At 40.3% G+C, this 26153-nt stretch overlaps 1 protein-coding gene across 2 annotated transcripts in view; it reads right to left on the bottom strand.

Moving 5' to 3' along the window:
* The window catches only part of sema3bl (sema domain, immunoglobulin domain (Ig), short basic domain, secreted, (semaphorin) 3bl), a 67100-nt gene that overhangs the window by 18547 nt on the left and 22400 nt on the right, over positions 1–26153 (bottom strand). For both annotated transcript variants that reach the window (XM_035158676.2, XM_035158677.2), the window contains exons 3-5: positions 20929–20988; positions 10497–10616; positions 1756–1846 (exon numbers count right to left, since the gene is read on the bottom strand). In XM_035158676.2, the coding sequence (XP_035014567.1) occupies positions 1756–1846; positions 10497–10616; positions 20929–20988 (271 nt within the window). The remainder of the gene's footprint in view (positions 1–1755; positions 1847–10496; positions 10617–20928; positions 20989–26153) is intronic.

Here is a 26153-nt window from a genome sequence, read left to right as displayed (position 1 = left end):
ACTGGGTTGATAGCTGACGATGACAATTACTTTCATCAGGTTTTACCGTTTCATTTTTGGCAAAACCTTTTCTCTTAGTTTTTTTTTTATTTTGTGTTGTAATGAGATGATCAGTCTCTATTAGCATGCCTGCAGTCGTTTGTCTGTGGTGGATACATTTTCTTTTTTTCCCCTCCTCATGGTGAAAGTGTGATGATGATGCATGCAAATAGGACTATGCCAAGGCAAGGTTATGATTGGTGGAGTACGGTATCCCTTCAGCTGATTGGCCTGCCGCTACCTATGAGAAGACCAAAGAGAGTGGGGTTAAGCTGCACGTCCTGCCACGTCATCCTTTTCTCCTCTGATTCTGCATTGTGCTGGTTTTGAGAGTCATTATGGGTGAAGTCACTTTTTTTATTTTAACCATGTGTTCTCCTGTTTTTGGTTTGTTGGGAAGATTATTTAGGCTTTTGCAATTTGATTTGTTCATATTTGGACATATTATATTGATATTTTTATTTATGTAGATGTGTTTGTTTATAGTTTTGGCCTTAGTGTTAGAGCCAAGATACTACTTAGATATTACTACTTAGATAGATATTACTTTATGTTAAACAATTGTTGATACTTAATACATTTTTCCATAAGTACAGAATTGTTCTGTGTCTACTTGGGGCTGAGGGATGCGCTCATGTTGTGTCAGGGACATAACATGAGAGGATGGAAATAGGAGTGCATTGTGCAGAAAAGAGGCCTTTTGGCTTTTTGTAACCCATCGATCCCTGAGAGGAAAAATCCATGAAGAGGTCAGTGTTCAGTGTCAGACACAGAATACAAACTGGGAGTATGGGAAGTCTGTCAGACTCAAGGACAGTCGCGTGTAACAGGAGCTTGAACTCGAGGCGTCGGATCATCTTACACAACCTGACTCAACATTTTCCACTATGTAGCTGGAGGAGCAAGTGAACTGGTGCAGGTGAAAAAACCTGGAACAAATCACCATCTGCTCATGTGCAATTTACACCATTATATATCTTATAGCTTTGGATCTGTCTACATCGGTCATTATACTGCTCGTCTGAATCTCTACGATGTTGCAGAGCCAGCAGCCTTCCTCAGCAGGTTTGTGTGCACTGCTCTGTATCTATGTGACAACTGTACGTCTCAGCTGAGGTCCAAACTACTCAGGATTTTGGCTTCATTTTAACCCCTTTCTGGCAAATACTATGCATTGGGATATATTCTGATCCTGAAATCACCCAGCTGCAGACAGGGGAAGGTGACGGGTTGCAAACACACACACACACACACAGAGAAAGAGAGAGAGAGAATTCACTGGTATAAATCAGCATCCTTTCACAAGCTAAATACCTATTGACATCTGGAGAGAAACGCCCGGAACTATTTAACCTAATCTACAGAGAGCGTGTGCACATGTATACGTGTGTCGGGGCCAAAGAAGTTCACGTTAGTTGTTTTTCTTGGGGTTATTATCATTTCAACATCCAGCTCAGATCGGGGTGAAAGGTGTGGAAACACACGATCTGTGTATGTCATTTTAAATAGTTGAACATGGCAGATAAAGAACACAAAGCAACAGAAACGACATAAATCTGACATTTGTCCAAGCAAGTTTTACTTTGTGAAGGTGGACACATGCACACATTAAGAATCCAACACGTGGTTCAACCTCTTTGGATCTTATATCCAAGCTATTTCAATAAAACATATGCATATCACAGTTATGGAGACATGGGACAACATGGGACGTACCACTGAAGGTGCTAGCAAAGGAGAGGCTGGGATCATGAGGAACTTTCCCTCGTCCATTCTCCACATTGGTTGGGTCCATTGTGAACACATGCTGGAAAGGAAAGAGACACATGGTTATATTAAAGCAGGATGTCTTCAATAATACAAGTTTAGCCCCAAATATAAATGTTGCCCTCTGCACATCTACAGTGAATGTGAATAATCATCAGGTTAATGTTTGCTTTGCTTCCATTGAAACAAGTAATAAGACTGTGGATCATTAAAAGGTAATTGCCCTTCATATATTAGTTTTCATCATTTTAGTTCCTGATCTGAGATTTAAAGAGTCCATTACTACGGTAGACAAGACTTATCACACAAGCACATTAATGGAATGCAAAAGCCACAACACAACCGCAAAAGCCACCCCACAGAAACACAACCACTAAAGTGACCAACACAAGTTGTTGAAAATGAAACAAGCAGCTAACTTTCTTTGGTCAAGTGAGCAGTCGTTTGTGAAAACCTGTTCAAGCCAGCGGCCGCTTGAAATGGGACGCTTGTCTATTTGAGGTGTTATGGTGCAGGTGCTTGGCGCGCCCAAAAAAGGAGGAACACACCCACAGTAACTCTGCTCATTTCATTGTCAACAACTGTTGTCGCTCACTTCCGTTGTGGTTGTTGCCTTTGTGTGAGGAAATTCCAAAAGGTTTGGCCACATATTTACCCATCAGGCCACTGTCCCATTGTCCACACTTATAAAACAATCAGGAGATTTATTTGTCCTCCCACTGAACTCTCTGTCTGTGAGAGACAGACACTGTCTCAGAAACAAGCAAATGCAGGATCAGAGCAGATGCCAGAGTTTAGAAAACTTTCCCCCCCGGTCCCTTGTGTATTTCGACTCTCATATTGAGCAACCATCAGGGTAATAAAGGAAAACAGTGCATATCACTGTTATCAAATAAAAACTACACTTAAAAATCCAAACGTTATCAACAGAAAAATAATGCTGATTGCTGATATAAGACCTATTTAATGAGCAGTGTGTCAAAATTCCCTCAACACATACTGACCAAGTAATTATATAAAGTCATCAATCATGACATTTCAATGTAAGAATGTCTTCACTTCGCCAACTGATACGTCCGTCAGAACAAACACCTTCTTTATGAATTTTTTTTTTTTTGTCTGGTGTCAGATTTTTTTTTTTCAGTGAAAAATATTATACTGCTGTCAAAACCCTTTCGTAGTAAGGAAGCAATTAAAACGAAGTCAGTGGCTCTTTCTTCGTCACTCAACAGTTAGTCAAGTTCACCTGGTGAACACTGGCCACATCCTCGGGTTGTGTGATTTGTCAGGTCAGAGCTGGGTTAGTGCGAACAAAAGGGCTTTTGTTTTTTGCCTTTCTATTCGACAGCGGTCTCTGACAGAGCTGCCTGGGTGTGATCAATGTGGGTCCAAATGTAGCCGACTTTCCGGGACAAGAAGAGACTGGAAGGCGACGGGACCCACGCTAAGACCTCATGTTTGATTCAAGTCCACAGTGGTGATTAAAGTGTCCTCACAGTGAACTCTGTGCGTCTGCGTCTCTGTTCCTCTAATAGACAATGGAGTATTGTCAGTGGATGGGTGTCTTCAACTGAACAGAGGTCACAGGGGAGATGATGACATTGAAGTCGGCGAGTTAAAAATAGTTAAAGAAACACAGCGGACAATACACACACTCACGCACATTAGACTTTGTACCAACACATTGTGTAATAATGCATGTTGGGCAACATGGTAACAAATTGTTACCGTTAAAAAGCCACAACATTTATATATAGGCTACATCGGCAAAGCCAACAGGTTTCATAAAATGAGATGGTTAAATATTTCATTTGATCCATATGTACCTTTATGAATGTACACAGGGAGGCTTGAATACGTTTTTACAGATGTTAAAGTGAACATGTGCAGCCAACCGAAGCGCACAATGTTTACACACTCTATCATACTTAATTACCTTTTCTGTGACATGATGACAGATATTTACAGAAGTGCCCTGAATCTTATCACGGCCTGATTTGAAAAAATCGTCCAGCCCTGTAATCAATGTAGTTTATAAAGATGTATTTCTGACAGTTTCACTAGACTTGCACGCTGCAATAATGTGAAATTCAACATTGGTCTACAGACAAATCCCTGGATGAGGATCATAGCTTTGTGCATATTAATATCACTGAGATACTGAATGCATCTCTTATAATTGATAACTTTAAAAATGTGCCAAACTTTTCCCTTCCTTCCTCCATTTTCATCATTGCTTTCATTCTCTCTAAATCCTGATTTTCCTCTCTTCTCTGTTTTTTCTGCTCTACATCCGCTCTCTGCTGTCGTCTTTTAGTGAACTCATTAGTCATGCTTATTCCTTCATCACCTCCTTGCTCTCCTGTGTGTGTGTGTGTGTGTGTGTGTGTGTGTGTGTGTGTGTGTGTGTGTGTGTGTGTGTGTGTGTGTGTGTGTGCATTTCTGTACCCACGTTTCAAAGTACAATTGTGTATCTTGACTGTGCACGAGACTGTACATTTTGTAGTGTGTGTGTGTGTGTGTGTGTGTGCGCGCGCATGCGTGTGCGTGTGCGTGTGTATGTGTGTGTGTGTTATCTCATTATGATCTGAAGGAATAGTGTGGCTGCCTGTAGCTGATTAGACTGTCAGAGTCGCTTTGGCCCAACTCTGCCAAGACAAATATACACAAGTGCTGCGATTGACAGAGAGCGAGAGAGAGAAAGAGATGGAGGGAAAGAGGGAGACGTGGAAAGAGAAGCTACTTTGTATTCAGCTGTGCCAAGTTAAATACATCAGGAGCCCTGCTACAAAACCACGAAGACAAGGGACTACTGACATAAATACTGTAAATTCACATTTGCATCATTCAACTGAGAAACCTCATTAAGTTTGTTCATCTAATAACTTACATTATTATAACCTGACCCTTCTCCAAAATCAGAACCTAATGCTGGCTATATGATATTGATATTGACCACTAATCATTTGATACCAAAATTAAACTAAGTGACCTTTATAAGACACAACAGCACAGTTTCCCTCTTAAAGTAAAACAAGAGTTTATTAGCAGAACAATCATATTACAGAGGTTTCCTGCTACTGTACAGCCTCACTCCGTCTGGTATGACCACTCCAAGTGCTGCCGCTCGGGCTTCGAACATAATCCAAATAGTGTAACCATATCAGCCCTGTTTTCGCATCCTTCCACTGGCTGCATGTTATTTTAGGATTGATTGCAAAGGCTGGCCCCTCCCTATATTTCAGAACTTGTCTCTTTCTACAAGCAGGCCGCAGTCTGAGATCCTCTGCAGGCGTTGCTAGTCATTCCAAAATCAAGGCTGAAAACCAAAGAAGACAGAGCCTGTGCCATGAGGGCATCTACACTTTGAAACAATGTGCCAGAAGAGATGAGACTTCCAGAATTGGTTTCCCTTTTAATCTCACTTCTTAAGACACATCTTTGACTGTCTGTGACTTTTATTATCTGTATCTTTGTTGTTATTATTTTGACTCTGATCGTTTGTGCGTTTCGTAATGTTAGCAAACATACATGACTCTTTCCATTTAAACTACAGTTACACTATGTTTTAGCAGTTACCATTTTCCTGTAGTTGTCACTTTTGGCAACAGTTACTGCTGAACAGCAAAGTTTATAAAGCAACAATCCGTGATAAAACACTAAAAACCGAAAGAGTCGACTCTTTGGACATCTTTCAGCCTACACATAATTACATCTGAGAAGGAATATGGAGTTGGGGTACTGACATCTTGACACAATGTCCCTTCCATTCTGTTTTATAAGATAAACATAATACAGGAGGGACAGGGAGGAGGAGAATTAAACTTTCACTTTGAATCATATCAAACAACCCAGTCACAAAACAGCTTCTTGGCGGCTGCTCCACTGCCTGTCCTATCTCTCGACCTCTGTCTTACTGAACAAACCAAACCAGACATCCACTTTTTGTACTCATTGTCCTCCCTTCTTGTCCTCCCTCCCTGTTAATGCTTTGATGAAGACGAGTGTGCCTGCCCTTTTTCAAATTAATGATTTGAATCATTTGTCAGAACCCCTGAGGTTTGTCTTCAAACTGTCCATACTGTCTCATTTAACTCTAAACCAAATTTGATTTAAAAAATGTTAAATGGCAAAATGTCTACTGGTCTTCAGTCTGGACTTATCTTAATGGCATCTTGACCAACCAACAGACCTCTTGCTGTTGTGTTTGGTCTTTTTGCTCATAATGGCTGGGCTCCATCTCCCCTCACTCAGCTCTGAATTTTAGGAAACCGGAGAATCTCTGTCCCCTGTTAAAGAAGATTAAGATTAAGAAGTCCTTTATTAGTCCCGCAATGGGGAAATTTGCAATGTTCCAGCAGCAGAAAGACATCAAGTAGCATGCAGTACTTGGGTGAAGGAATATAAAGAAATATAAATATACAACATACTGTATATCTTTATATATATATATATATATATCTTTCCTTCTTCACTCTTCTTCACTCTTGAGGACACAGAAAAGGACAGAGTGTCTGAGACAAATTATGGGAGACAGTTAAAGGCAGAAAAAAAAGGACGGTGGTAAACTGTAGTGGGACGAGGACAGATTAGGAGTTATGGAGATCATAACTGGGAAAATCTGATGCATAATGCCAAGGAACATTATGGAGTGAAAATGAAAAGCAGTAAAATAATCATGAAAGAGGTTTCATTCATCTCCAGTTTGTAGGGCTTTGATCCAAAGGCAACATACATGGGAGAAATAAAAAAGTGATTCATGAGCAATTAACTGGCCAGTATGCTTGAAGTATTTTTAGTCCATATTTTATTCATATTAATGCTGCACTATGGGCCCTGCTGAAGAGTGTTCTTTCTCTGTCCTTTCTCCTGCGTCCCATATATCCAAGCACTTAAAAGTGGTTGTAATGGACATCTGTGAGGAAGTGAGCGACTTAGTAAGTGACTTTGTAAATCTAAAAAAGCTGCTGTGTTGAGGAAAAAGGGGCTTTTACTAAAAAATTTAGCATCTGAACTGCTTCAGGCTAGTCTGTGAGAAAAGGCTCTTTTCTGTGTTCTAGTGTGTGTGTGTCCGCAAATTTGTTTTAGTGCATTTTTATTTATGTTTGAATGTGCATGTCTTTCATCATGTTTATGTGGGTTTCTGTCTGTACCGCTGCATATTTATATGTTCAAGTTTGTATCATTTGTTTTTCTTAACTCTGTGTGTGTGTGTGTGTTCCTGTACCTCTTACTTTGTGAGGACCATTTTAAGGACATTTTGTGTGTGTGTGTGTGTGTGTGTGTGTGTGTGTGTGTGTGTGTGTGTGTGTGTGTGTGTGTGTGTGTGTGTGTGTGTGTGTGTGTGTGTGTGTGTGTGTGTGTAGGGTTAGGGTCTGAGTGAGAAACACAGACTCAAGATGCAGATCATGCATTTATATCTTGCAGGACATCAGATGACCACCATGTGCGGAAGATTAAGCGAAACAACCAGAAAACGTAATGGTTCTTAAAAATAAAGAAACATGCTTTAATCTTTTCCTGGTTGGTGAGATTAGATTAAGTCTAAGTGCACAATAACTTTTAAATGTGAGAAACCAGAAACATAAACTCCACTGACATTTCCTTCCATTACGAATATATTTGAATTGATGTGTGTACTAGGTTGCTACTGAATGCGTCTCTTAGTTTACATGTCTGCATGAAATCATGAAAAATAGTCAAGATTGCCTAACACTAGAGAACAATAACAACTCGTCCAATACTAATAAATTTTGTCGAAGAATTGCTTGCGTGTGTTTGAGTCTGGTTCTTTGATCCAACACAGCTGCACCCACTGCGCACAGTTTTTCTTGCAACATTCACACGTTTGGCGACAGCAGCACAGGGCCGAGACAGAAAGACAGAGGTGGCATGAGAAAGTCACAGGGAGTATATGCGCTTCTGCCGCTAACTGAGATGAAACACGTAGGAGGTCAAAGTTCATCCCACCCAGAGTCCAGTGTGAGGGCTCGCAGCCTCTGTACCCTGGAGGTCAGACAAACAGACGGGTGTGTGTGTTCTCCACCAGTTAACGATTGGTTAAATAAATGAACAGGCTCCCTGTGGTGTCGTCCATCCTGAGAGACACACTGACCAACTGAAAGGACATGGCTGTGGTCTGAGTGATGACACACACACACACACACACACACACACACACACACACACACACACACACACACACACACACACACACACACACACACACACACACACACACACACACACACACACAGTCACACAACCTGTTAATCATTTCACACACCTGTTTATGCAACTATAGAGACACAAACACTTCATCTCTCTCCCTCAGAAACACATACACACATTCCCTGGAGTAAATTAAACAAATACAGCGATGTCTGTGAAGAGAGCTGCACCATCTTCACTATCAGGAACAAGTAAACAACACAAGATTTTACAGAGTTGGACTCCAACCACAACAATTCCAAACATGGCTGAAACTCTGTTATTGATGAAGGGCTGTCTGACTAAATGTGGGTGGTTCTATTCCTTAGAAGCAGGTGTTAACAAGTGAAAGTCAATGTAAGCCTCGAGTAATAGTGTTAAACCATCACTATATCAAATTTGAATTAATCGTAAAAAAAAACGTACAGCACAAATGCAGTTCAAATGCTTTGTTAAGAAGTTCATGCACTTCAGCTCCTAAGTTTCCTACAGGTCTGTTTGGGTTTGAACAGGTAACCTACTTTTTTCATGAGATATCTGCTCTATAATACTGTATATACAGGATACTACTGACTTCTTTTCATATCTTTTCAATTTTTCTTTTTCGTCACACACACACACACACACACACACACACACACACACACACACACACACACACACACACACACACACACACACACACACACACACACACACACACTGTATACCATTTCTACGCTCAAAGTTATTTAGCACAAGTAAAGGAAAGCGTGTGCAGTTTTTCACGATGTGCCATAAAAACCCAGATTCCAAAAACCGCACTGACAATGACAGATTGAGAGGAAGGCAGAAAATAGCACCGAGGAGAACACACACTGTGACAAGCACCTAAATCCAAGAGAAAAAGCAAGACTTTGTGTCGCAAGCCACACAATTCACAAGCCACACTTATACGCAAACACTTCTCCCTCTCTCAGGAATGAATCGCTGGCATTCCCCTGCCCGTCTCCTTTCTCTTCCTTAAATCTATGCCAACAACCAGCTTTCTCCTCACCATATGTCCAGTGTGACCTTCTCCCGCTGGGCCAGGCGGGGCGCCACACCGAGCTGTGATCTGTCGGGCCGCTGTCGAGCAGCCAGCTTCCAGTCTGTCTTAGTGGCTCCATTAGTTGATCCATGTCTTTTAAATGGCTCCAAGTGTGAGACTCTGCAGCGGGTCCCCCTGATCTGAGTGGCTGAGTAGAGAGCCAGTCTGTGCAGTTGAAACGATGTATACGGGGCCTGGCTGAACGGCTGAGTACTGCTACAGAAGGACCCATGGCAGAGCTGCTTGCTCATGCTTGACCTTGAGCCCCAGGGATCCGAGTGTCACATAGGGCCAATCTGAACCGTGTTTCTCTGAAAAACACATCTGGGCTTAAACCATGTTTGTTCAATTAGCCTAATTTCCACCACAGAGCTGCTTCGAGGCCACCCAGTGATTCTACATTTTTTCATCATGATGCTGTGGGACATTGTATCCTACTTTGACCACCGTCCTTTGAGGCTTAATGTAGATTCTACTTCATTTGAGTTCTACTAAAATAAATTCAACCTGTCTGGTGTTACAGAAACACTTTAGGCATCATTGAGCAATATATTTGGTGATCTAATGCATCACTGTAATGTGAGACGACATCAGCCTTCACCAATCCCACAATGCACCACTACCATAGACAGTCATTTCCTGCAGTAGACCAGATAATTGCACCTTCACTGTCCAGCACCAAAAGGTAGAAACACAAAGCCGTTTGTCTAAAGAGCATTTAGCCCCTAAAAACCCAAGTAAACCAAGTGTGGAGGCCGAACCAGAGCTTAGATGAGACTGAATATTGAGTTATATTAATCTGCTTGACAGTAAATAAATGGATGAGTATACATAAAAAAACGGGTTCATAAACATTAGCTGATAGATTATAAGTTCTTTATCTTTGAGTTTGTGGGTAATTTTGTTCAGTTGGAGGCACAGTGACGTCCTGTTCAGTTTTAATGGTCACTTTAAATCAGTTTCTTTATCAACTAACATTTCTCATGAGTTCTTTCCAAATTCGTATCATCATACGCTCAGTTGAGATTTATATACAGTATGTAGTTGTCAAATTCTGTCTGTAACCGATAAAGTAGAGTAATGACACTGGAAATGTTGATACTGGAGTGATTCACCTTTTACTCTGTAAATAACAAGTAAACTGCACAGTCCAAACTGAACCTGCTTTGTAATGGTGACACAGAGCGTGAAATATTTATTAGTTTATTTGAAATATGTATTAGAGCGTCCAAACACTTGTTTTAGACAAAAAACTGGTTAAAAAAACCTGCAGTCATATAGTATTTCAGGATGGTAGAGTACAATATAATCCTACTCAACTGTGACATCAGCATACACCAGAGTCGATATGCTTGTGGCTGCCAGTACAAACACACAAATACACACACAGCTTATCTTCACACAGCCTTACCTCGCCTCTGTGCCCCACATAGACAAATGCACACATGGGCTGGAAAGCACCGGTGCCACAGGCCAGGAGGTGAGTGCGGTTGTACGGCTGCAGGAGACGGACAAAGTTGGCACACTCCGTCTGCAAAACAAACACAGTCACACAGAGTAAAACCTCAAAGAAATATGAGAAAAGGTTCAGTATATGTTGCAGGGCATTTTTTGCATTGTCCACTTAAATACACAATTCTTTTGATCTCAGTACCATGACGGCCACAGTGAATTGGTCCCTGCACTATTTGGGGAATGGATTGCTTTAAGTTCTTGATTTGGGTATGTGGCAGATATTAAACCATGAGTAACTTTCCATGCAACATTAAAAAAAATGAAAACAATAAAAGTGGCAACCATAAAATTCTCAGGGTCAAGCAGATAACTTCAGCCCAGGTAAATAATGTAAAATTTTATACACACACACACACACACACACACACACACACACACACACACACACACACACACACACACACACACACACACACACACACACACACACACTTAACTCTTAAACTCTTAAGTGAAATAACACAGTGCAACAGTGTCCAAATGCAGACAAGTTGGTTTTCTGGGTATTGGACTGAACCAAAATCTTTTTTTTTTACACGGTTTATTGATCCCATATGTTTGCAATGAGGGACAAGAAAAGGGCTTTATTAGAAGACATGCGATAGCCTCGGTGTCCCCCACAGGAATTGTATCTCCAATTTTTGGATTTCTGCCAAAGTGACGTGCTGATGTTGTGGAGCAATTTTCATCACATGCGGGTCAGACGAGCTTTGACAAGATGTTCTGTGGAACATCACAAACGCCTCTGTGCCAGCGCAGAAATGTGGTGGATAATTTGGGGGTTTAAAGCTGAGATTTGTGGAAATGACAAACACATGATGAAGACACCAATGATGAAAATGGCTTTAACTTCTGTGGTGCAAAAGGGACGTTAAATTGAAAACAGGGCAGCTCAGGGTAGAAGGGGAGATAGAAACTGTCATTGCTTCACAAGACACCCTAACACATTAACTTTTGTAACTCAAATACAACTGAAACAAGTAAAAAAAAAAACTCCCTTGGATAATTGTTTTAGGGTCCCGGACACGGACATTTAAACACACAGTGGAGCGAGAACAAATGAAGCAGTGGCTGAGGAAACATGAATCAGGACTGTTCTGCACTACGCTGAGGTCCAGAGGAAGCAGAGGGCACGACTACTTCCTGCTTCTTGACTGTCCCAGCACAAGCAGACAAAACAGGTGTCAGCAGAGAAGGAAAGGATCGGGCCGGGTGTCATTCTCTCAAGTTAACAAGGTCAAACTAATATCTGCACAATAAGCGTCTGGTGTTTCTCTTTGTATTCGCGTGCAAATGCAGATAAATTCATTAATCTAAGGGTTTTGCTGCAGGTTTCTTTTTTTTGCATTTGCATTTTTTCTGTCCACGTGCCTTTTCTTAATTTCTCCACATCAATGCGTCTTTTTTTGTTTTACAAGTACATGTCTTGTGTGTGACCAGGTCTAGTAAATCTGTCATCTTGTGTTTGTGTGTGGCCTGCGTCCCTCTCAAAGACGCAGTCGGGCGCTCAAACACTGTTGATGGTTTTCTCTGGGGGGTTGCAGACCTGATGTAAACCATGTCACCGCGCTACGAGGAATAGTTTACATCATCATACGGCCGTTCCCCGATGGCTCGTCTCTCTACCCAAACAAAACCAGACCAGTCATAAACTAAACAGAAAACCATTTGAATTCAGAACGTGTTTAATAAATCTAAATTAAAGACTAACCATTCAATGTTAATAAAGACGAAGAATCTGGAGTTGAAAGGTCGAGATTTATGTTGAGGTATGGGAGCTACCATCACGCAACTTTGGCAGCTTTATTTCTGGCAGGTTTTTACCCCCTAATTATTTAGCACAAATTAATATAGGCGGACTTTACTCGTGCCAAACCGCTGCAGAATTTATGCCCAGGCTACTGGAACCATCATGCGGCTGGAGGCCACAGTCTCTATGTTCTTTCAGGAGATATACGATGTCTACCAAGTGGACTGAGAGTGAGCAGAAATCCGTCTCTCCTGTATTTCCGTTCCTCCACTCAGGGAGTCGTCTTGGAGATTTGTGTGTGGCCGAGGAGAGCGAAGGGTGGAATGAAATGTTGAACAAAGAAAATGCCTCTCTGTTTTTCCACCCTGGGATTTGGGGGTTTTACACGTCTGTGTGGTCTTGTCAGAGATTAAGTGGCATTGAAGGGAGTTAAACTGAAGATGAAGTGGTTTGATGGTTTTGTCTCTCTGGGAGATTTAAGTGAAAGGTTTTAAACATCCAGCCAGAAATGAAACTGGAGATTTAATCATTGCTTAAATATCCACATTCAGAGCTATTTTGTGAAAAAAAATCAACAATGTTAATTTATTAACCTTTTCATTTTCAAGAGAAGGTTGGCTGACCACATACGCTTTCCCAACAATACTCTGCTGTCCATTCATACAGATCTGACTTAGAAGCTGCCCAGTGAAACCACAGCTTTGTGTCTTGGAGGTTTAAAAAGTGTATATATCATTTTCAACAAAAACTGATTGTTACATTTGGTCCGAGAGGCATTTCTAATTAACATAATCAAACAAAATACATTGCCAAGGCCTCTCTTGGCCATTATGATGCACAATAGTCAGATTTTGTCATTATTTAGACTGCACAATGTGAAACATAAAACAGGACGTCACTTCGCTTCCAAGAAAGACGAAAATCACTTCCCAAATGTCCAACAAGGGTCTAACCACTATATTACTTCTCACCAGTGAATTAATGAAACCTTTATTTTACATCTGACCACATGACAACTCGACATGCACATGTTTATGTTTTTCAGAAGGAGAATGAGAAAGTTCGGCCAAAACAGCAGAGAAGGTGACTCCAGAGAGCAGGACTGGAGACAAATATCTTCCTCATAACACAAAGAAACAGGGTTTATGTCAAAATGTGGTCTTTATTTTGAGAAACATGAGCAGTAACGGCACCACAGGCTACAAATCATTTAATTATGGTTTGATTTGTTTATGCTAAGTACAACCTAGCATCGCAATTTGGCTCTGACACATGTTAAGTAAGCCGCATGTAGATGCAGAAAAGAGATTTGCCTAAGGTCAAGGAAAATGTTTCTCAGAAGTTGGTCCAGGGCTAAGAAGTCTGACCTTTCAACTTCTTGCACATTTCTGATACTTTGGGGAATTTAAAGGGGGAAATGTAACAGTTACCACCAAAATAATGTATTGATGAAGACGTGTGAGGAAACTGGTCTCACTTCAAGGGCTGCATCCTTCGGAGGCTGCATTTGAAGACCAATTGTGTCACAGTGGCACAACTCAACTGTCCCATATCGAAGGCTCCTTCAAATGTGGCTGATAAATGTGTTCTGTTCTTTCATTCCCTAAAAAGGAAGACGCCAATGGGTGGATCCTTCACAGCCAAACCTATCCCAGGGTTCATTGTGCTAAGGCGGCGACAAGCTGTTTTTCAAAGAGGTAATGGCAACGGCAAGTGCATACAAATACATGTTGTGTCCACCATTAGGTCTGCTGCTACGGGCAACAGCAATAAGGGTGAGACTAGCTGCTGACGCTGATGGAAACCCTGTAGACCAGACCATCTCATTTCGAATTTGCCTCCTTGGTCTATGTAGGCCATGAAGACTCCTTTTTTGGGCTGAGTAGACTAGATCTTCCAAAGAAGACGGGCCCGAAAATAGGAAACTATTTGTTAGTTTATTAGTTGCTATTAGTTGGTAAACCTAAATTAACCCAATTTTTACTTCCAAGGTGTTAGTATTTTTTTTCCTCGATATGAAAAATGGAGCCGTCATAGAGTTAACGTTTGGCTAACAGCAGTGAAAGTTTCAGCGGCCTGACCCGGGCAGGGAGCGGCAAGTTTGGACAAGGAGAGTTGTTTCCAGTATAAACAACCAATGTTCAGGGGAGAGAAGTCAGAGTCTGTTATATTAACAGGAAATGAGGAAATACACGCACAACTATGCACATTTACAAGGCACAACAGTCAACAGGACCTCAAACACAATCACAGACTCACACAAACACTATGGAGGCAGTTCAAAGCAGAACAGCTGGATGAACTCGTCTGTCTAATCCTTTGGTCTCAGCAGCTGTTTAATCCTCAAAGAAACCGGTTTTCGATGTTTCCCTGAAAACATTCAGTCATGGGCAAAAAAAACTCGCGCCAAAGCGTCTGAGGTGATTTTTGCAAATATCTACCGACTACAACATGTAACCAATCAAAAATTCATTTCAGGACAGAAAACCACAATCACCTAACTTGGCTTCCTGGCAGGCGTACGAGCTGTGACCAACATGAACCAGCATCTTGGCAGCAGAAAGAGCAGAAGACTGGTAGAGACAGATGAAGCTTGGTCTCTTGCCTCTGCAGCATCTTTTTCTAATTAATATTAAAACAAAAACCATTCAAGAGCCATTAAGAGTTATTGCTGTATCCTCCTAAATCTGGAGCCCACATGGTACTGTCAGCTTTGTATTATGTCAGTGTAAACAGTAGAGTATGTTTTCAGATTTAAGATATTTACTGTCAGTTTGAAACATAAACACGATTTATCAACGCAGTCATTACAGAGCATACGATTTTTGTGAAATGGCAAATGACATTTTCTAGCCCTTCTTTAGTCCCAATAATAACGCAATTATTCAAGGAACTATGTTTCAGTACATCTGTTAATCTGACCCACCCTTACTGCAGGTAGCCATCGGCTCCTCTGGACAAACTGAAATGAGAGAAAATAGGCATAGGGATACTGACACGCAGGTATGTGGAAGAGATGGGCATTTTGGTTTTGGCTAATTTAGAGAAAGAATTGGAGGTAAGGAAGAGACGGTTGAGGCAACTATATCATATATTGATGGCTATAGCTGCACTCTGATTACTGTGCTGTAAGTACCCCTTTCTCTTCTTTTTTTCTTATTTGCTGAGCAATTGCTTCCAGCCATAAACAACATTTCCTGCTTGCACTGCGTTTTGCCATTTTGAGAAGAGTCAGTGAAAAAAGTTGCTGATAGTGGGGGAATCGACTCATGAAGAGCCTGAAGACAGTCGACCAACATTTCTGACAAGTTATAAATTCTTCTGACTGTCCATACAGTTAGTTTTGCAGTGATTTGTTTCAAATATACAGTATTGCATATCCAACAAGTATAAATAGTAGGGTATTTGATTATCTACCCATTAGAGTTGAGAGGGAATTAAGGTTAAGCAGCTAAAACTACCTTAAGGATAAGGAAACATCGACTCCATGGTGTAAGGAAACAAACATTTAAAGTCTACCGTAAACAAACTATAACCTAAAATATGACTATATTTTTAGACAGGATCATCTTTAACTTTTCTGGACTACTATACCAAATACTAAAGTCTAGATTGACTTAAAGTGAAACTGATCACATCTCTGCTGATGAAGTTAAACCAAAATAAAGGCATAGTATCAATCCTGTCATGAAAGAACACAGACCTGAGCTAACAAGTTGATTGTTTGAGTTCACGTAGAGAATCAGTCGCATTCTCTAAATGTTTTACTTGCTCTCTCTGATCCCTGCTCTGTTTTCAAAATGATTTTGTGTCAGCTCACCATGCGCAGCGATACAGTTTCAGAGGAAGTATCTATATGATCAGATAATAAGTCCGATTACATGTAGAGGATGAAGCAGAAAAATGTGTAAACAGGCTGAGCAAGACAGAACACGCTTGGCTGAAATTGCTGAGAGCCTCCCCTCTGCCTGTTATTTATTTTCCTGAGCTGTAATTAATGACGGTGAAGGTCATGAGGTTGTGACTCTGGGAGGAAGCGCTATCAGTAAAAACATGTTTAAGGTGGTCACCAGTTGTCAGTAGAGGGAGTGGAGACAGAGACTTTCATGAAGGAGATAACAAGGACTCAGCTACAGGACGAGCGTGGTGTTATCATTTGCCTAAATTAAATAAGACTTAGAGAGTTCGTACATTTTTTTTTCTCCTTTAGTTGCCAGGAACTCTTTGTTTCTACACTATCTCTCTCACATCGTTCCTATAACTCTCAGCCACAACACACACGCACACACACACAGTCCAAAATAACAATGCGAGGACCTTTTACCTTTTAACCTCTCCCACTTTTTGTCAAACTCAGTTATGTTTAACAGACACACACAGCACACATATGAGATACAACATGTGAGTGTGTGTTTAGTGTATGTGACTTTTGCTTTGTAGATGCCACAAGATATAACAGTACTTCATCTAACTTGACACTAAGAAAAACAATGAGCCAAAACTAAAATACTTGAAGGAATGCACACAGTTGTGTAGTTTGACAAAAAAAGTCAAACATCTCTATCTGTTATCCACACGCTTACTCTCGCACTTGCTTTCTCTCTCTCTCTCTCTCTCTCTCTCTCTCTCTCTCTCTCTCTCACACACACACACACACACACACACTAGGAATTCTTTAGGCACAAGTTAGAGTTACACACAGTGTAATAATGCGTGTGATAATGCACTTGACTTCTTTTGTCCATGGACAGTAGCATGTGCACACACTCAAACACACATACGTACGTGCACACACACACACACACACAAAACACACCTAGTGCCATGTGAGCCTTGTGAGTAGTGTGCAGAGGAAACACCTAATAAAACTGATATGAGACACCCAAGACACACCTGCCACTTCAAACAGAGAACATATACCCACATCCACACACACACCTACAGACACACACACACACACACACACACACACACACACACACACACACACACATACACACACATACACACTTTCTAACTTGTTCCAGATGGAGGTGGCGGTAGGACTTCCTTCCATGAGCAGAAGATTTAGGATTCTCATAACAGTGTGTCTTCATTTTACGTGTGTGTGTGTGTGTGTGTGTGTGTGTGTGTGTGTGTGTGTGTGTGTGTGTGTGTGTGTGTGTGTGTGCGAAGTACTAATTAGTGCCAGTTTCTGAGCGCCACTAAAGCCACTGAGAGCTCCTTCACCAACTGAGACCAAATTTAATGACGTCTCGAAAACATCAAAGAAGAGACATCAGTAGTCTTTTCCACTTCCTTCCTGTCTTCCTTCATTTACTCCTTCCTTCTGTGTCATGTCTTTAGTAGCTTGTTTTCTAGGTTTGTGATCAGAATCTAAATAGTCTTGCAAGTATTGGGTCATAAACCAAAGTACTGGGAAAATTCAATTTTTGACTTGATGGCACTCGACAAAAATGTCATAATTAGATTAAAAGTTATAATTAATCCTGAAGGGAAAATGAACATGTGTACAGAATTTAATGGCAATCCATTGAATATTGGAGTACCTCTCTCAGTGCCATTACCATCCAGCTACTATTCACACCCCCCCAAAAAACTGATTCCTGCTTAAAAACCTGCCAACCCTTATTAGTCATGTCTTCCATGTTTATGATGCTTTTAAAACCATCATCATCTCCATCCTGTCCTTTTACCATCTCCTCTCTCCTTCATCATCTTGAAGGAGCTTCTCTGAGGCCTCCAGGCGAACAAACAGAGAGCTAAATCAGCTTGAGAGGCGGTACACAACTCAAGGTGCTGACACATTCATGGACACTGGTTGCATTTTTATTACAGAATGCATTTTCCAAAGCTGAAACATTATTGACAAAACTCCCTTTGTGGTTTCTTCTCAAAGTTTCCTCTCATTTTCTTTAAAGCAATTTTTTAACCTTAGAATAACGGCATTAAAATCATTTTGATGGCTTTATTAACTCTGGTGCACCGTAGAGGAAAATTTGCAACATGCTTAACAGTAAACCTCAAACACCAACAACTGCAAGAACCAAACTTGGTATGGAAATGGTGCCATCATTTGTGGGAAAACACCTGATTTCACACAAAAATGTTCACTTAAGTACATGAAAATAGTAACAAATGAACAGTTGAATTCATTGTTATATGTTGTGTTCTTATCAGCAAGGTTTTGTACTGTATCGCATGGCTCAACAATCAAAATAAAAGCTTTTATTCCCCTGTATCTCTGTATTATTCATTGCACTGCACTGAAAATGCCGACTATAAAACCGGAGCCTTTTTTTTCCCGCAATCAATTGTCAAAGGTATCTAGCATGTAGTCAATTACCATTTTTCCTGTATCACTGTTCCAAACAAACTGTGATTTAAACTTATAAAGCCTACATAAGAACGGTACTCATTCAAATACTGATTTGATACTGTAAAATCAAGGGCATGTTAACACTTGCCTCAGTTACAGCTAAATGTCTATCTATACTGACTACAGCATATATGTGATATTTTATTACTGTAATCCATCATTGCACATGATAAGAATGAGTTGGAATTACCCCTGAATAATGATAATAATAATTATATGCTAATAGCAGATTTCCTTTACATTGCGATTTTCATAACACAAAGTTTACTAATACAAATATTTATTGTTACTGACTAAATCTCTCCTTCCCAGCGAAGGTTACAGGAAGATGCATATTGTTTCAGCTGCATTTTCAACCTGCCAAAAGTGCACCTGTAGGGGGGGCCTAATTGTGGCCGAGAGCAATTCTTCCATTTTGTTGCTTTAAATCTCGTCCCTCGTTCCCTCTGTATTTAGATTGTTTGTTAAGAGATAGAGTCCCTCCTCCCTTTACGCAACCACAGAACCAATAAAGGTTTAAAATGACAACGCTCCTCTGAAAGCATCGTTCTGGCCTTACACATGGCAACTTTAACATTTCATTATGACTATTAAATTATCTTGAGTGCGCTTGGACACTTCAGAGACTAATTTTATTAGTCTGCTGAGTCATATAATTTACTGTACATTTTTCATTTATGTTGGGCGGCAGACTAACTGCTTTAGGGTAGGAAACTGAAGAGTCAGCAAAACACAACATGTCACTTAACTGATTAAGAGCGCTATACAGGGTGAAATGCTGAAAGCACATTTTGTATTTCCCGTCATATGTGCCATGCACTCTGGGGCCGCTGTTTAGAAAAGTAATGAAAATGCATAGATAGCTTTTATCCCATAAAAATGGAGCACTGTAATGAACTGAGCAGAATCTGAGCGAGTCAGTAAAAGCAGAGTAGAGGAGATGCTGACGTGGCCTCAGGATTCGGTTGGTGAGAAGCCAAAATCTCTGAGCGCAGAGGGACCAACTTGACAAGCAAGAGTTTGGAGGACACACTTGCCATGGAGAGAGTTACCTCACTGTTCTGTAACTGGAGGCCTTCTGGCTGCTCAACAGCATTGGTAAACCCTGTCACTTCATTCATGTAAAAAGTAGTTTGTTGGGTTCAGTTTGGGCCAGAATTGAAGTTACTGGAAACAGGAATGAGAATCCTAATGTTTTGAAATTATCGCATTATGAACATATGGAGGATCTTAAGATACTCTTCTCTATATATATATATATATATATATAAAAAGAATTTGCATCACAAACCACAGGATATTACTAAGTTTATTGAGAAGCTAAGTACCACTTCACGCCTCTCATGTGACCTCAAAAGTTGAAACAGTGAAGAGTGGCATGGAGCGTGACTTGCTCTAATGTTAATAAACAAAAGCAAAAGGTTAAGCTGTGGCTGAGGGGTAGAGCGGTCGTCCTCCAACCTAAAGATCGGCAGTTTGATCCCCAGTCTTCCCCATCTGCATGCCGAAGTGTCCTTGAGCAAGATGCTGAACCCCGAAATTGCCCCTCATAGAACAAAAAAGTGCTGCTAATACATGCACTGTGTGAATGGGTGAATGTAAAACTGTACTGAAAACTGCTTTGAGGGGTCATCAAGACTAGAAAAGTGCTATATAAATACAAAACCATCATCACGGCTTATTTAGTTTTAATATCTGTCAACAAGAGCACGCAAGCTGAATGTAGTCTCTCTTCTGCAGCTTTGGGGTTGTCAGCACTGTCAATGTAAACTGTTCCAGTCTCTCTGTCCCTCTCATTGGCTGTTGTAGTTCAGCACAAGAGGTACTGACGTTAGCATCCTAATACCAGATCCTAAATATCAAACATGTTTGATAATTATCGGGGCAGCCTCATCGATATTACGGCCAATTCAGGAGCTTTAAGAACAGCTCTATGACCCTTCACAGTACCAGATACTTTGGGCCAGACATAGATACCGAACAAGGTACCAGAGCAGATTTCTAGGGATTAAATTGGCCGGAAATTCTTGTAATTTGAGTCCAGGTAAAATATAGTTGCACTGACTGAGCTTCAGCTTTCTGAAGAAAATGTTTCCGAAAAAGAAAGAAAAAGTTTTGGTAGAATGAATCATCCATTACTCCTGAAGACAAATATTTGTTATATTTTAATTGTATAGAAATTAACTGGAAGTCGCTTACCTGCTCCTTTCCTGTTTCAATACACTCCTTTCTGTTGCCAGGTAACGGGGGCCAGTAGATCTGTGAAGGAGGACAAAAAAAGAGAAAGACAGAAGAACAGAAAAAGAAGAAGAAAGAGATGATTAATGACCTCATAACTTGAAGACAAGCGCCTTTATTCAGCCATATTGCAAAATGTAATTGCCACACAGGCTGTGCGTGACTGTTTGTGCAATCCAAACATAATAATCAGCCGCTGTGTCATTAAATTTGAATTATTTTCTCTGCAAATCCAACTTTATTGTAATTAGAAGCAAATTGAGCAGAGCGGATCCCCTACACATGTTGAAGAAACAGTTTTGGAAGACTTGGAGTGAACTTTTGGCTTGTCAAACTGAAATCCTGATTGAGACATGACTAACACATTCATCATTTCAGTTATAAAAACCAGAAGCACAAGTCAGTGGATATAGGTCGGTTCACCCAAATTACTAAATAGATGGGAGGGTTTTGGCCAAGCACATAATTTAGGTTTTACGTGTTCAGGTTGTGAGATCATCTGCCTCCAAGATTTCTGCCTCCACTTCAATACATTAGAGGTAAAAATGATTTCTTTTGTGATTCTCACAACTTTAAAGTAATAGATTAAAGGGATGCTTCACCCAAAAATGAAAATTCACTCATTATCGACTCGCCACTATGACGATGGAGGGGTGGGTGAACTGATATCTGAAATCGAATATGATAATTATTCAAATTTAATTTTTTTTTTTTACAGTTTATAAGCACTATACTAATAATAACTGATGATTATTCTCAGTTGACACATTATTTGGCCAACAATGTGCATTGTTTGCTTTTTATTCTATAAAATAGAATGAGGCTTCGTCTGTTTTGTGTCTGGAAATGAAATTAGACCATTTGCTCTAACCAAATGGGAATCCTGTGCAAAATGGATTTTAAGTGTCTCCATCTGAGGCCTACTAAAATGAAGAACAAGATATAAATAAATAAAACAATTTACAAGTCAAGTTCTCACAGGATGGATCCAAGATTTGAGGATTAGGAAAGTTCCAAGGCCTTTCTCTCGCTCTCTTTACAAATCCGATTTGGAGCTGAGGTGAAAGTCAGATAAGCATGAAATAAAAAGTTGGACCTGAAACAATGGGGCTAGTTTTCACACTGCTCTCTGCAAATGAAAAAATGAAATCCAACTGCCCCTGAAGAGGAAAGTCTTACTCTGCCGCAGTAACGGAGCTTCAATGAAGTGTGTAACGCTGCAGTTTCATGCCGACTACCAGAGGCAGTTTTTTCGGAGACAATAAGTCTTTGTCTGGTCCAGTAGGAAACATGGCTTTGTTTTGACTAACCTGGAGAATAGAAACCAGAGAGCAGCACTAATGTTCCTGACTTACATTACCATGTCTGTGTTCAGTGCGTATGGGGAGCATGTGTGTGAGTCCGTGGCCTATACAGTAGCTATTGTGAATTGGAACGAATGGGTATGAATGAATGTCAGTTTCTGAGTCGTTGGCTTCAAACCAAATCAGATTCTCTTCTTTAACTCTTCACATCTTCAATTTGATATCAGCATATATTTCATCTTGTCCATCAAAAAAAGAAAGTCTTCACAGGCAGAATAGTGGATTCACTGTAAATCACAATGACTGAAACATATTGAAAACTGAAATCTCACCTCTTAATCAAAGTTATGTGTGAATACAGTACACTCTGCCACTCAACCCCGACAGTACCTCGACATGTATGTTCAGCATTGTGTGTAATGCAGCACTCACATGTACAGTATGTGATCCCGACAACAACAATCAAAGTTTCATGCTTGCAACATACAACATAGCCGGCTCTCAAGCTTATGTACCATAATACCTATCAATACAATGCTAAAGAGAAGTATATGGGGATGAACACACCAGATTCACCAGCTGCCTCAGGCCCCTCGATCATGATTTGATAGGCTGATGCTTTCATTATGACAACTGGGACACAACTGAATCACATGAGATCCCCCTATTCAAAGTGAATGAGCATCATATTCATTTAAGCCTCCAATGTATATGTGTGAGTCCTGCATAATGCATTCAGGAATACTTTGAGATTTAAAAAAAAGAAAATTCATCCATATTTCGACACATTTCCATTCTTCCAGCTTTTTTCTGCCTCTGTGTTATTCATGACTGGAGGGATTATGTTTCAGCTTGTCCGTCCTTCTGTATATTAATTCCATTTTGTGATATCTTGGTAAAGATGAACAGATTAGATTTTAGTGGCTAAAGGTCAAAGGTTAAGTTAACTGACACAAATGTCTGATAGAACTAAATGATAAAGTGATTTATACCCAAATGGTCAAAAGTTAACTTCACTGTGACATCATAATGTTCTGCAAATACAATTTTCTGGCCATAATTCAACGCCATAACTCAGGAACCAACGGGGAGATTGTGACCATATTTCCTGCAACTTAACTGGTTGGCGGAGGCGTACAACAGTGGGGTAGTAATTCAAGTTTTTTTCTGTGAAAGGAATGAAAATGTGCAGAGAATAAAAAAAAAGACCCTCTAGATTCGTAAACTGTGAATTTTTTGACTGTGATTTTGAATGTGTTGCTTCAGACTGGAAAATACTTCCACATTTATACAGCTAATGTTCCTCCTCCTCAGTGTAACTTGGACATTAAACCTTACGTTCAATTCTATGATTTTAAACACAGAGAAGTGATACTATGGCTCCATATAGTCAGAAATCCCTCTATTTTACAATTTAGAAAATGAAATCCACTCCCAGCAAAAGTTTTTAAAGTTAAAGTTAAAGTGGATCAATTTTCTCATCTAACTCTTGAAAAGAAAGAGAACAAGCATATTTTCACAAATTTTCTAATTAATATTAAACTAAGTTTAACTGCAAATAAAAACATTCCATGTAACAAATATATATATCAGTGTTGGTTCAAACTCTCAGCATAAAATAAAGCTTTATTGCTGTTTTTGAAAGACAACTCCACCATCACACCATCGAAGACATGACCTGATTTTTTTCCAGGGGAAAAAAAACACAAGAAAAAAAAAAACTGGCTTGCAACAGTTGGAATTCATGAGAAACAATTATTGGTTTCATGCCACTGAATGAGAGTCGGTGTTGAGCTTGGCCTGAAGTGGTTATGATCTCTTGGTGAGGTCCTTTGTGATGATGCTGGACTGATATGGACGTGTGCCCACTGAAAGGCCTGGCTCACAGTCTGGCCTAGAGCAGCCTGATAACACGCCTAACTTACACTGATGATATCAGACCCTGGCTAAAACCTGGCTGACAACGGTCTCAATCACATCCATCATCCAAGATTCCTGCTCGACACACATTGTGGCTGACCTCCACCAGCCCTCCATGTGTTATGTTCCCTCCCCTGTTTAGCTGTTTCCTGACACGTCATTGGCTGTGACTGGGCCTCTTCAAAGGCCTCTTTAATTTTTAATCCACCTGGAAAATTATTAACACTTGTTATTTCTTTGATCACTTAACTTAGCAGTGTTTGTTTCAAGTGCAAAGACGTAAAGGACAACAGGTTGTCCATTAACTTTACTCTCAATTTGGTTGTAGCTTTCGACCGACCCTGTGAACAAACTGGATCTTGTCATAACACCATGACACAATGCTTGAGCTGGAAGATATACAAATCTTTGTTCATGTGCCAGCTGCTAAACATCCTAGGAGAGATCAAAAGTGCTGCAGTTTTATTTTTAGTTCACAATGTACCTGAGGAATGAGATTAAACAATTGCTGAAAATCTGATGAACCACAATTAGTTCTTACAATATGGGTACAACCCGAATTTACAAATCAATGCATCACTTTTATCAAGGTTGTCATTGACCTTGTGGCCATTAATGTCACAAAAACATTCCCTGTCAACTTTTGCTTGTAGGATTTATGTGCAGTGAACTTATACAGTAACTCTTACAAACAATAAGAGGGCTGGACTGTATATACTATAGTGCTACTGCATATACTGTGGCTACATCATGTTGCTACACACTGATGTAAGTAAATCCCTTTCCATCTCGGTCAACTCAGCCGTCGTTTATACATAAAATATCTCAGTGTTGCTGAGCCAAAACAAAATGTAGCAGCAGCAGCAGATAGATGGCAGGTGATGAGATTATGTTTTACTGAATCAGGATCAAGGCTAAAAATCCATCCAGCCACTATCCACACCGTTTATTCTTTGAGGGTAGCAGTAGAGCTGGAGCTAATCCTGAGGATGGACACACCCTGGACAAGTCGCGAGTCCATCACAGGGCCAATATAAAGAGAACAGCAACCATCCATGCTCAAATTAACACCTACGGGTAATTTAGAGTGAGCAGATCATCATTGTAAGAAGCTTGAGAACTTGGAGAAAACCTACACAAGCACAAGGAGAATATCCAAACTCAACACAGGAAGACCCAGACTGACCAGCAGGTTTCAACACAAAACCTTCTTACTCTGAGGCAACAGTGCAAACCACTGCATCCCCACGCCGCCCAACTGCCTGATTTAAATAACTGATTGAGTCATTGTAATAACCTTTGACCAAGTCAATCGTAAAACTAACTCAGAAAGCTTCAAATCTCAACGCAACTTCTGATTTAACACCATATAATTCTTTTTACACAGTTTTCCGTTGAGGCGGAGCGGATTACTCCGACTTCACTAAGTAGGTGCCAGCCACCATCACCACGTAACCGAACACTGAGAAAAACAAACCAGTCATTTCAAAATGCTGAAAGACATGACAAAATATTTGACACTTGCCAAACACATTTCCAAAAACCAAAAAGAAAACATTTTATAAACAGCAATCAAATATTGTATACCAAATACCTCAAATTAATGTTTTAGTTAGGAAAATTTGACTATTTATTCCATCATTTGAAACATTTACTTGGGCTAAATCTGAATTTGTTTTACTGTTTTTCTGGGTGGTTTCATGAAGTGAAATGTTTCCCCTCTCAGATGTGACTCAGTCAGTACTGGATCCAGTTTAAAGCCTGGGCAGAAACACACGATGCACTGACATAACAGCATTTGACTTATTTTCAACAAAAGCCTTGTGTTGAGAATTTGATCGTACTCCCTTTTCTTATTTTACTGCAGTGCTGGTCAGATTTATAGTGGAAAGAAAGGATGGCAAACATGTTTTTGATGCCAAAGTGAAATTGAAAGCTGTGGTGGGCAGAGTTTGAGCTGGA

This window comes from Hippoglossus stenolepis, chromosome 6 (genome assembly GCF_022539355.2).
Source record: "Hippoglossus stenolepis isolate QCI-W04-F060 chromosome 6, HSTE1.2, whole genome shotgun sequence".
NCBI lineage: Eukaryota > Metazoa > Chordata > Actinopteri > Pleuronectiformes > Pleuronectidae > Hippoglossus > Hippoglossus stenolepis.
This window is presented reverse-complemented; position numbering and strand designations above follow the sequence as displayed.